The sequence below is a fragment of the Gigantopelta aegis genome, chromosome 4, assembly GCF_016097555.1.
Source record: "Gigantopelta aegis isolate Gae_Host chromosome 4, Gae_host_genome, whole genome shotgun sequence".
NCBI lineage: Eukaryota > Metazoa > Mollusca > Gastropoda > Neomphalida > Peltospiridae > Gigantopelta > Gigantopelta aegis.
The window spans coordinates 118,624,964-118,636,664 of NC_054702.1; the positions used below are offsets into that span (position 1 = coordinate 118,624,964).

The window sequence follows — 11,701 nt, forward strand, 5'->3', positions numbered from 1 at the left end:
TTTATATTAAGATAATGAGAATGACAAGCAGAGGATGATAGATGAGAAAGATGAATGAAAGTGTGAGCCAGCTTGTGACAGGATTTGAACCACTGTCGTCAACTTGATTGTCCAGCAGCTTGTCCACTAGACCGCGGAGCTCACTTATCGCCTCGACTTTGATGCCATCTAAGCCCTGGTGTGTGTTATGCTTCTGTGTGTGTTGAGTGCACACCACCTTTTACTTTGTGCATGTGGATCAGTTACTTTTGTAAGCAGGCATTTAATGGACTTTTTTTTTTGTCTCTTGCAGATTGGCCAAGGAGTTAGGCTGTGAGAAGGACCATATACATGCGTTTGAGGGCTAGTTACAAACATCAACATGTTACATCTAATGTTATCACATATGGCTGGTTACAAACATCTACTGTCCTCTCATAATACAGGGTTAGTTACAAACATCAACATGTTACATCCACTGTTATCACACAGAGCTGGTTACAAACATCAACATGTTACATCTACTGTTATCACACATGACTGGTTACAAACATCAACATGTTACATCTACTGTTATCACACATGACTGGTTACAAACATCAACATGTTACATCTACTGTTATCACACATGACTGGTTACAAACATCAACATGTTACATCTACTGTTATCACACATGACTGGTTACAAACATCAACATGTTACATCTACTGTTATCACACATGACTGGTTACAAACATCAACATGTTACATCCACTGTTATCACACAGAGCTGGTTACAAACATCAACATGTTACATCTGCTGTTATCACACATGACTGGTTACAAACATCAACATGTTACATCTACTGTTATCACACATGACTGGTTACAAACATCAACATGTTACATCTACTGTTATCACACATGACTGGTTACAAACATCAACATCTTATATCACCATTACCACACAGGACTGATTACAGACATCAACATGTTATATCCAGACTCTAATCTAGAGTTGAAAAAGTAGGAGAAGTCACTTCTCCCTTCTGACAAAAAAGGGGAGAAGTTTGATAAAAATAGGCGATGTTAACATTAATCGGTACTTTTTGTAACTATTTGCCAGTTTCCGCGTTCAATTGGAAAAATTCTGAAGTTTACACTCAGTTCTAATCGTAATATTTTGATATAAAATACTACTTCCGGTAATAAAATTTAAACAAAAGTTTTATATTTCATTAAAAAAAATTGATATTATTAAACAGTTAATAATGTGCCGTTATGTTAAAATTAAAGTATTAATTAGTATTTTCTGGCATTACTGACATGAATGTGGCCGAGGATTAACAACGGTTAACTGGTCACAGCACATGGCATGATGGGCATCACTTTAAAAAAAAAAAAAAAAAGGTTTACGGGTGTATCTGAAGAATGTCAGCATTAGACTACAACATGTATTTAATCTCTTCACAGCAGAAACTGGCATGAGTATAACATTTGTTGGTTGATTCTGATAATAAATTTAAGAAATCAATCGTACTTTCAAGTGCGCATGCGCAGAAAGCATTTCCCGTTACTCAGGATAGAGTCTGGCGCCAGAGTAAAAACACTGGCCAACATACAGCGACAAGGTGCCAAGTGAGCTATAACAATAAACAAGTGAAAACCCCGACTAGTCAATGTCCAGAATATCACTCCTGCTAATAACTTGGCGACTTGTTTCGACTTTTGGCGAAAAACATGCTCATTTCACAGCCAAGATAGTGCTGTATATCTACTGTTATCACACAAGGCTAGTTACAAACACCAAAATGTTACATCTACTGTTATCATACAGGGTTGGTAACAAACACCAACATGTTATATCTACTGTTATCACACAGGGATAGTTACAAACACCAACATGTTACATCTACTGTTATCACACAGGGATAGTTACAAACACCAACATGTTACATCTACTGTTATCACACAGGGATAGTTACAAACACCAACATGTTACATCTACTGTTATCACACAGGGTTGGTTACAAACACCAACATGTTACATCTACTGTTATCACACAGGGTTGGTTACAAACACCAACATGTTACATCTACTGTTATCACACAGGGTTGGTTACAAACACCAAAATGTTACATCTACTGTTATCACACAGGGCTGGTTACAAACACCAAAATGTTACATCTACTGTTATCACACAGAGCTGGTTACAAACACCAAAATGTTACATCTACTGTTATCACACAGGGTTGGTTACAAACACCAAAATGTTACATCTACTGTTATCACACAGGGTTGGTTACAAACACCAACATGTTACATCTACTGTTATCACACAGAGCTGGTTACAAACACCAACATGTTACATCTACTGTTATCATACAGGGTTAGTTACATCTACTGTTATCATACAGGGTTGGTTACAAACACCAACATGTTACATCTACTGTTATCACACAGGGTTGGTTACAAACACCAACATGTTACATCTACTGTTATCACACAGGGTTGGTTACAAACACCAACATGTTACATCTACTGTTATCACACAGAGCTGGTTACAAACACCAACATGTTACATCTACTGTTATCATACAGGGTTAGTTACATCTACTGTTATCATACAGGGTTGGTTACAAACACCAACATGTTACATCTACTGTTATCACACAGGGTTGGTTACAAACACCAACATGTTACATCTACTGTTATCACACAGGGTTGGTTACAAACACCAAAATGTTACATCTACTGTTATCACACAGGGTTGGTTACAAACACCAAAATGTTACATCTACTGTTATCACACAGGGTTGGTTACAAACACCAAAATGTTACATCTACTGTTATCATACAGGATTAGTTACAAACACCAACATGTTAATCTACTGTTATCACACAGGGTTGGTAACAAACACCAACATGTTATATCTACTGTTATCATACAGGGCTAGTTACAAACACCAACATGTTACATCTACTGTTATCATATAGGGTTGGTTACAAACACCAACATGTTACATCTACTGTTATCATACAGGGCTAGTTACAAACACCAACATGTTACATCTACTGTTATCATACAGGGTTGGTAACAAACACCAACATGTTACATCTACTGTTATCATACAGGGTTGGTAACAAACACCAACATGTTATATCTACTGTTATCATACAGGGTTAGTCACAAACACCAACATGTTACATCTACTGTTATCATACAGGGTTGGTTACAAACACCAACATGTTACATCTACTGTTATCATACAGGGCTAGTTACAAACACCAACATGTTACATCTACTGTTATCATACAGGGTTGGTAACAAACACCAACATGTTACATCTACTGTTATCATACAGGGCTAGTTACAAACACCAACATGTTACATCTACTGTTATCACACAGAGCTGGTTACAAACACCAACATGTTACATCTACTGTTATCATACAGGGTTGGTTACAAACACCAACATGTTACATCTACTGTTATCACACAGGGCTAGTTACAAACATCAACATGTTATTTTTCTGTCCTTTCATCACATAATGCTGACCTCAGCTCAATGGTGTCATCATTATGGACTAAGACAATTTAAAGAAATGTTTTATCTTTACGTCATAACACTTTTGTATGTTGGTAATTAATACGGTATGTATTATTCATAAATGTCATGAATATTTAAAACATCATATAAAATCCAATTTCTATTCATGACATGCAATATATTTGAAATATATCCTATACATGTACATTTAATAAATATGTAAAATAGACTATTATTATTATTATTAATTTATATTGATTAAGTACATATGCGTAAAATATTGTACATATGCGTAAAATATTTGAAATAGATCATTATTGATAATAATGTTTTGAATAGTTGTAGAATATATTTATATTCAGTGTTTATTAAAGAAATATATGTACAAAATGGTTGTTATATTGATATATTAATATGCTGTTTATGAATCATGTGTGTAAAAATAGTCATAGTAGATTTCTAAGACTATAAATAGATTCAAGTCTGTGTGGATGGTTTTTAATGACAACGTTTCACAGTTCACTTCTTAACAAAAACAGCATGCATTTGTTTGTGCCTTTTCTCATTTTGTTCAATTTAATAAAAAAACTACAAACTCATGTACATGTTTAAATATGGGTTCTTCTTGGAAGATGATTGCTTGAAGTGTGTCTGGCACTAGACCCGACTGTACCACGACAACTGTTATTCAGCATAATCCACATCAGCCAGTCTTGAGTTTAGTTGAAGCGCGCAATTGGTCATGTCCAGGTGGACATAAAATAAATGTTGGTACCTGTAATTTTCTAAATAAAATCCTGTGCTAATTGAAGGACACAAAAATTATATGATTTTTTTTTTTAATATTTGTATTTTTATAATGAGCATTTCGATAAGAATGCATATTAATATGCGTACCATGGTGCTTTAACCAATGGAACGATGCTAAAACTTACGTAAGTTGAGTGGACACCACTAGCTACATACAGAAGCGTGACTTGGCGTGCAGGTTCAGTGAAAACCCAGCCAGACATATCTCAACAATTAACACTAGTTTTGAGATTTAGTCTTTATTACATGAGTGTTTGGGGAAATTGGGTTCTTATTTTTAATGGTAAATAAAATGAAAACAATGGTCATTTCTGAGGTCCCAATTTTTTTCACGATTTATTTGGAATTACTTTTTTCATCTGTCCAATGACGTTTGCCTTTCTTCTCAGCTTGTATCCAGGGGAAAATGAGACAAAATTACTGTCTTAATTAAATGTTTATTCAACTGTCGAAGTATATGGCTTGAAAAAGGGTGCCATTCTGGTAGATGAACATTTGTGTGTATCTCAAATAAGGTATGTTTAATAACACCCCAGATATTGTTTAATTGCTAGCAATGTTAATAATGGTGACCGACTCACATTCAGAAAGTAACAGAAGAGAAACTTCAGCATCTTTTTATATCATCAGTTGGAGGTCTTGTGACTATGCATCACAATGAACAAAGGTTTGACATCCAGTAGTCAATGATTAATAAATCAGTGTGCTCTAGTGGGGTTGTTAAATGAAACAAGTGTCAGGGTTCGTACACGCCTGGAAAACCCTTGAAAATAAACTAATGTATTCCAGTGCTTGAATACCCTTGAAAATCATCTTGCGGTCTGGAAAACCCTTGAAAATGATAATTTGATGTCAAATAAAATATAAACGCCTAAAACGGAGGCTTTATTTACTTTATTTAACATGTAATTAAATTATTTGTTTCATTTCTGTGGCACAATCAAATGCCAATCGATGTTTACCGGCTCAGTTGACGTGTGAATGTTTGTTGCTGTTTTTTATCTTGCGATGCGAGGATCACGTGGCCATGAGATCCAAGCGACAGCTTTGCCACTATTGGAAAAGAAAGTTTGTCACTTTTTGCCGCTGGGTATTTAGCAAGTTCAGGGAGCGTGTCAAGTTTATGAATCTATTGTAAACCCACAACGATGGTTGGCACTTGCGTGTTTAACGACCTGTGGAAACTCGGTACGGTCCTGGAATTTTTGATAAAGTTGACCTGGAAAGTGCTTGAAAAACCCTTGAATTTTGACTTCCTTTAAGTGTATGAACCCTGAAGTGTTAACTTTAATCATGGTATGCAACATATTTTATTAGTCCATCATGTCAAATTGTCACCCACATGTTACAACATGTTGGATTTCAAGTAAACTTCACCATGTCAAATTGTCACCCACATGTTACAACATGTTGGATTTCAAGTAAACTTCACCATGTCAAATTGTCACCCACATGTTACAACATGATGGATTTCAAGTAAACTTCACCATGTCAAATTGTCACCCACATGTTACAACATGTTGGATTTCAAGTAAACTTCACCATGTCAAATCCCAAAGAAGCAGCATCTGTGTTAGTCTTTGTTATTTGTTAAACATTAGAAGATCATTTATATATTTTTATCTTGTTCTTTATAATATTATGCATTTATGTCCAGATCTGGTTCTTGTCAAAAAAACACTCCCAAAACAACAAGCCTAGATGAATGTAACACTGAATCATCATTTAAAGACTTGACTGAATGGTTGTAACACTGTTGTAACCTACTGTGCATGTATCACAGGTCATGGAACCTGACTGAATGGTTGTAACACTGTTGTAACCTACTGTGCATGTATCACAGGTCATGGAACCTGACTGAATACTTGTAACACTGTTGTAACCTACTGTGCATGTATCACAGGTCATGGAACCTGACTGAATGGTTGTAACACTGTTGTAACCTACTGTGCATGTATCACAGGTCATGGAACCTGACTGAATGCTTGTAACACTGTTGTAACCTACTGTGCATGTATCACATGTCATGGAACCTGACTGAATGCTTGTAACACTGTTGTACATGTATCACAGGTCATGGAACCTGACTGAATGGTTGTAACACTGTTGTAACCTACTGTGCATGTATCATTATGTAACTAAAGTAGCAGCGTTTCTTTGATGTCGACATTCCGTAACTTAAGTAGCAGCGTTTCTTTGATGTCGACTTTATGTAACTAAAGTAGCAGCGTTTGTATGATGTCGACTTTATGTAACTAAAGTAGCAGTGTTTGTATGATGTCGACTTTATGTAACTAAAGTAGCAGCATTTCTTTGATGTCGACATTCCGTAACTTAAGTAGCAGCGTTTCTTTGATGTCGACATTCCGTAACTTAAGTAGCAGCGTTTCTTTGATGTCGACTTTATGTAACTAAAGTAGCAGCGTTTCTTTGATGTCGACTTTATGTACCTAAAGTAGCAGCGTTTCTTTGATGTCGACATGTAACTAAAGTAGCACTTTATGTAACTAAAGTAGCAGCGTTTCTTTGATGTCGACTTTATGTAACTTAAGTAGCAGCGTTTCTTTGATGTCGACTTTATGTAACTTAAGTAGCAGCGTTTCTTTGATGTCGACTTTATGTAACTAAAGTAGCAGCGTTTCTTTGATGTCGACTTTATGTAACTAAAGTAGCAGTGTTTGTATGATGTCGACTTTATGTAACTAAAGTAGCAGTGTTTGTATGATATACTAGGGCTTGGTTATTTGACTCAAGTGCTAAACTGACCACTCAAGCATGTCTTATCCTGCAACCACCATTTGTATTGACCAGTAATAGTGTAAGGTATGTAGTACAGTTAAATAGACTACTGTAACTGTGCAGTCACTGGGTACCCCAATATGGAAACTGACATCTGTGGATTCAACTGTCTGTGTTTTGTGGAAGATTCCTTTGTGTCAAGTTTGTATTGTTTAGAATATGTGTGAAGATAATTAATATAGCTTTGTTGTATGGCTGGTAGCCTGTGTGAGGCAGATATTTGATACACCCTAGTCAGATTGCAGTCAGTTTCATAACAAATGATTTACGACTGCAGCATTTCTAGCTAGTGTGTGGACGAATCCCTCTGTTTCTAGCTAGTGTGTGGACGAATCCCTCTGTTTCTAGCTAGTGTGTGGACGAATCCCTCTGAGCACTACTCATATCATTACTAACATATAGCACAAAATAAACATGCTGTGATATACAATACATGTAGACTGTTGTTACTGTTACATATGTCAGTCTCTTGAATAGTATTTCAAATAAACCATACACAAACATGTTGTCACTTGTTCTTGTCAAGAGTGTTAAGGAAAGCAGTGTTCAAGATTGCACAGCACCATTTATTACTTCATGCTATTCAATAGAATTCTGTCAGACTACATTCTATGATGGCTAAGAGGGCTACATTCTATGATGGGGAAAGAGGGCTACATTCTATGATGGCTAAGAGGGCTACATTCTATGATGGCTAAGAGGGCTACATTGTATGATGGCTAAGGGGCCTACATTCTATGATGGCTAAGAGGGCTACATTCTATGATGGCTAAGAGGGCTACATTCTATGATGGCTAAGAGGCCTACATTCTATGATGGCTAAGAGGGCTACATTGTATGATGGCTAAGAGGGCTACATTCTATGATGGCTAAGGGGCCTACATTCTATGATGGCTAAGAGGCCTACATTCTATGATGGCTAAGAGGGCTACATTCTATGATGGCTAAGAGGGCTACATTCTATGATGGCTAAGAGGGCTACATTCTATGATGGCTAAGAGGGCTACATGACTGACAAGTTTTAGGGACTACTCTTCTTTGACAACTAGCCTATGTGGCGACAGCGGGTTTCCTCTAAAACCAGTGTCAGAATGACCATATGTTTGACGTCCAATAGCCGATGATAAGATTAAAAATCAATGTGCTCTAGCGGCGTCGTTAAATAAAACAAACTTTACTTTTACTTCTTTGACAACTACTTTACAATCAACATGGGTGAACCACCACAACTTTCAGTTAGCCCCCCACCTCATTTTGCTGCTATACAAATGAGAGTATACCACTCAAATGGCTTATTTAAATACTATAGAAGTCAACCTAAGAGTGTTATATTATTGTTTTAACAAGGAACTATTTCCTAAACTGGACTATTTTAAGCTGTTGCAAGCAATGGCATAACAAATTGAGGTGTGGAGCCTTAATTTCCTGTTTAGGAAATCAGTCTTTTTAACTTTTCTAATCTTTCTTAGAGGGTTACAAGTAGATTGACCTCAGCTGTTTGTAAATTACCACTCAGTTTTAAGCTGCTAGTTATAGAACACAAAGTTTTGTTAAATGACCTTGAACTTGGTTTCTGTTTGGTACACAATTACAATGTCTACTATTCAGTGGCCTAGAAAAGTGCCAAAAGGTGGGATGCAGACACACACACATACAGACACACATACATACATACATATATATAAAAACCATCGCTGCTACTGTGCTTAAATTTTTATTTTGTTTCATTTGCTGTTGGATGTTAAAGTTTGTTTTGTTTAACGACACCACTAGATCACATTGATTAATTAATCATCGGCTATTGGATGTCAAACATTTGTTAATTCTGACACATCAGAGGAAACCCGCCACATATTTCCTAATGCAGCAAGGGATCTTTTATATGCACTTTCCCACTGACAGGACAGCACATACCATGTCCTTTGATATACCAGTCGTGGGGTACTGGTTGGGATGGGGGGGGGGGGGCAATAGGAGAATGGGTCGACCGAGGAAGTTCAATCCTGCGACCAAAGCACCTCAGGCAAGCACTGTACCAACTGAACTGTACCCTGCATGCACGTGAAGACCTAATACTGTAGTGGGTAACGGGCAAGCAATGTACCAACTGAACTGTACCCTGCATGCACGTGAAGATCTAATACTATAACGGGTAACGGGCAAGCACTGTACCAACTGAACTGTACCCTGCATGCACATGAAGATCTAATACTGTAGTGGGTAACGGGCAAGCAATGTACCAACTGAACTGTACCCTGCATGCACGTGAAGATCTAATACTATAACGGGTAACGGGCAAGCACTGTACCAACTGAACTGTACCCTGCATGCACGTGAAGATCAAATACTATAACGGGTAACGGGCAAGCACTGTACCAACTGAACTGTACCCTGCATGCACGTGAAGATCTAATACTATAACGGGTAACAGGCAAGCACTGTACCAACTGAACTGTATCCTGCATGCACATGAAGATTTAATACTATAACCGGTAACGGGCAAGCACTGTACCAACTGAACTGTATCCTGCATACATGTGAAGATCTAATGCTATAACAGGTAATTATGAATATCAAATTTCCGGGGGGGGGGGGGGGGGGGGGGGGGGGGGGGGGGGGGTAGGTGATGCGGAACAGCTACTTTGACTAAAATTATCATCCACTGTCATTTCTTTCACACAACTTTGAAAATGATTGTTGAAGTGTTATTTAAGAATTGAACATTATATTTTTGACGTTTATGATGATAAACACCAAAATCGTTTTACACACTGTATGAATGGCGTAGCGCTCATGTCTCTCTCTTGATTTGTTGAGCATTCTCTGCTATAATATATAAGTTTCGTTTTTGTAGCCTGTCGTATACATTATATGTCTCTGTTCAAAACCGGAGTCATTTAAAGCCTGCATTGTGGTGGCTTAAAGGTCCACTGTTCGAAGTTAAAGGTTACATTATTGTGACGGTAACATGCTCTTATCTTTTCGCCTGTGGCGATGTTAATTGTTTTAGAGGGCCGTGTGCAGCTTGGTTACGTAATACCCCCGCGCGACGGTGGTAGTCCTGCGTCCTAATACACACCCAGACAAGGTGTGGAGGCCATGTGGAGAGTGGTTACGTAATACCTCCGCGCGACCATGGTATCTCTAGCGAACTAGGCGTCGATCAGTCTAGGCTTGTAAGAAAATATACCGTCTCTGGGAGTTGTGGAAATATCACATGATAGGTGAGGTACCGCGTTGTGCCCCCAGGCGATATTCGCCGTCTCTGAGATTTTTGAATAAATAGATAGGATTTTAGAGAAATCGAGGAGAAACATTGGAAGTATCCAGGGGAACGGACGTGGTCCAACTGAACGACTTATATTAGTTCAGACCGGACTTGGTAAATATATATTTCTGCTCTGTTGTATAACCTTGATGTGATTGATGTGACTTTAAATATTTTAATACTGTATTATACCAATATTCTTTAGACAGTGTCTCCGGTAATCTGATGAAGTAAATTGTAGGCTTCACTGTTCTAATATTTTTATACAAGTATTTGGTAAGATAAAGCTTAGCCGGTCATCCTAGAGGACCTAGGTAAACTGTAGGTTATTGTCTTTATTGTGACATGTACCAGTATTAATCCTGTATTACAAGGTTACTGAATTAGTATTTAAGGGTTAATTAAAAATTAACCAGTTAGGAATAGTTGTAATTCCTTTATTAATTAAGTTCCCCTGGCAGCGTTTCTCAATTATCACACGTGTGTGTGTTGTATCACGGTGAAGTGATTAGAATATTGTGTAAACTAGACACCTAGTGATTAACTAATTAAGTGATTAGCTCTGGGTTGTTATTATATTGTTGTTGTTAATTAACTACTGCGGCAAGTACATTTGTCAGCGTAGTGTTAATACAGATTCCAAAGTGTATTGTGTTTTGTTGTGTTTTCTAGTGAACTAAACGTGCTATATATATATATATTTATATAAGATCTTATATCTGATTATACCTAGAGCCGAGCCACTCAGGTATAGCATGCCCGATACAGAGAGCTCTAATAGGTATACAGTTAGAAGAGATATTTGGATAATCGTGTTTTATTCAGTTCAGGTATTATAGGATCCCCGTGACAATTATTAAACATAAAAAAAATAATAAATACCACCCCAATTATTAATAAAGCGACTTTTTGTAAAAAGCTCGGGGGGGGGGACACTGATCTAGTCGATTTGACATGCATCTGACCTGTGACATAGCATCAGGTTCTTCGGAAAATAGCTCATTCTTATCGGACGTTAGTTTGGACATTTCGGACTTGTCGCATTTGTCTATTTATTCTAATGCTACCTCGATTGGTGAGGAAGAAGGAGAAAATCCGTTAGGGGTACGGTCCCTATCACTGTAGTATCAGTTTGAACCGTAGTACACCGACGATGATCTGTCGAGCCAAATGCGGTCAGCCTATTTGCAGCACGGAGCCCGGATGCAAAATGCAGGCGCGTGCGCAGGGTGTGTGTATTTTGGTTGTCGACCCCCCCCCCCCCCCCCCCCCCAGCTGAAGGCGAAAAAAAATATCATATCTCGATTTTTAAT

At 37.6% G+C, this 11,701-nt stretch overlaps 1 protein-coding gene across 1 annotated transcript in view; it reads left to right on the forward strand.

The window, feature by feature from the left end:
• Positions 1-425, forward strand: part of LOC121371907 (cytochrome b5 reductase 4-like) — a 93,789-nt gene extending 93,364 nt beyond the window's left edge. The window contains exon 15 of the mRNA XM_041498148.1: positions 293-425. Within this exon, the coding sequence (XP_041354082.1) occupies positions 293-347 (55 nt within the window). The 3' untranslated portion in view covers positions 348-425. The remainder of the gene's footprint in view (positions 1-292) is intronic.
• The last annotated feature ends 11,276 nt before the right edge of the window (positions 426-11,701 follow it).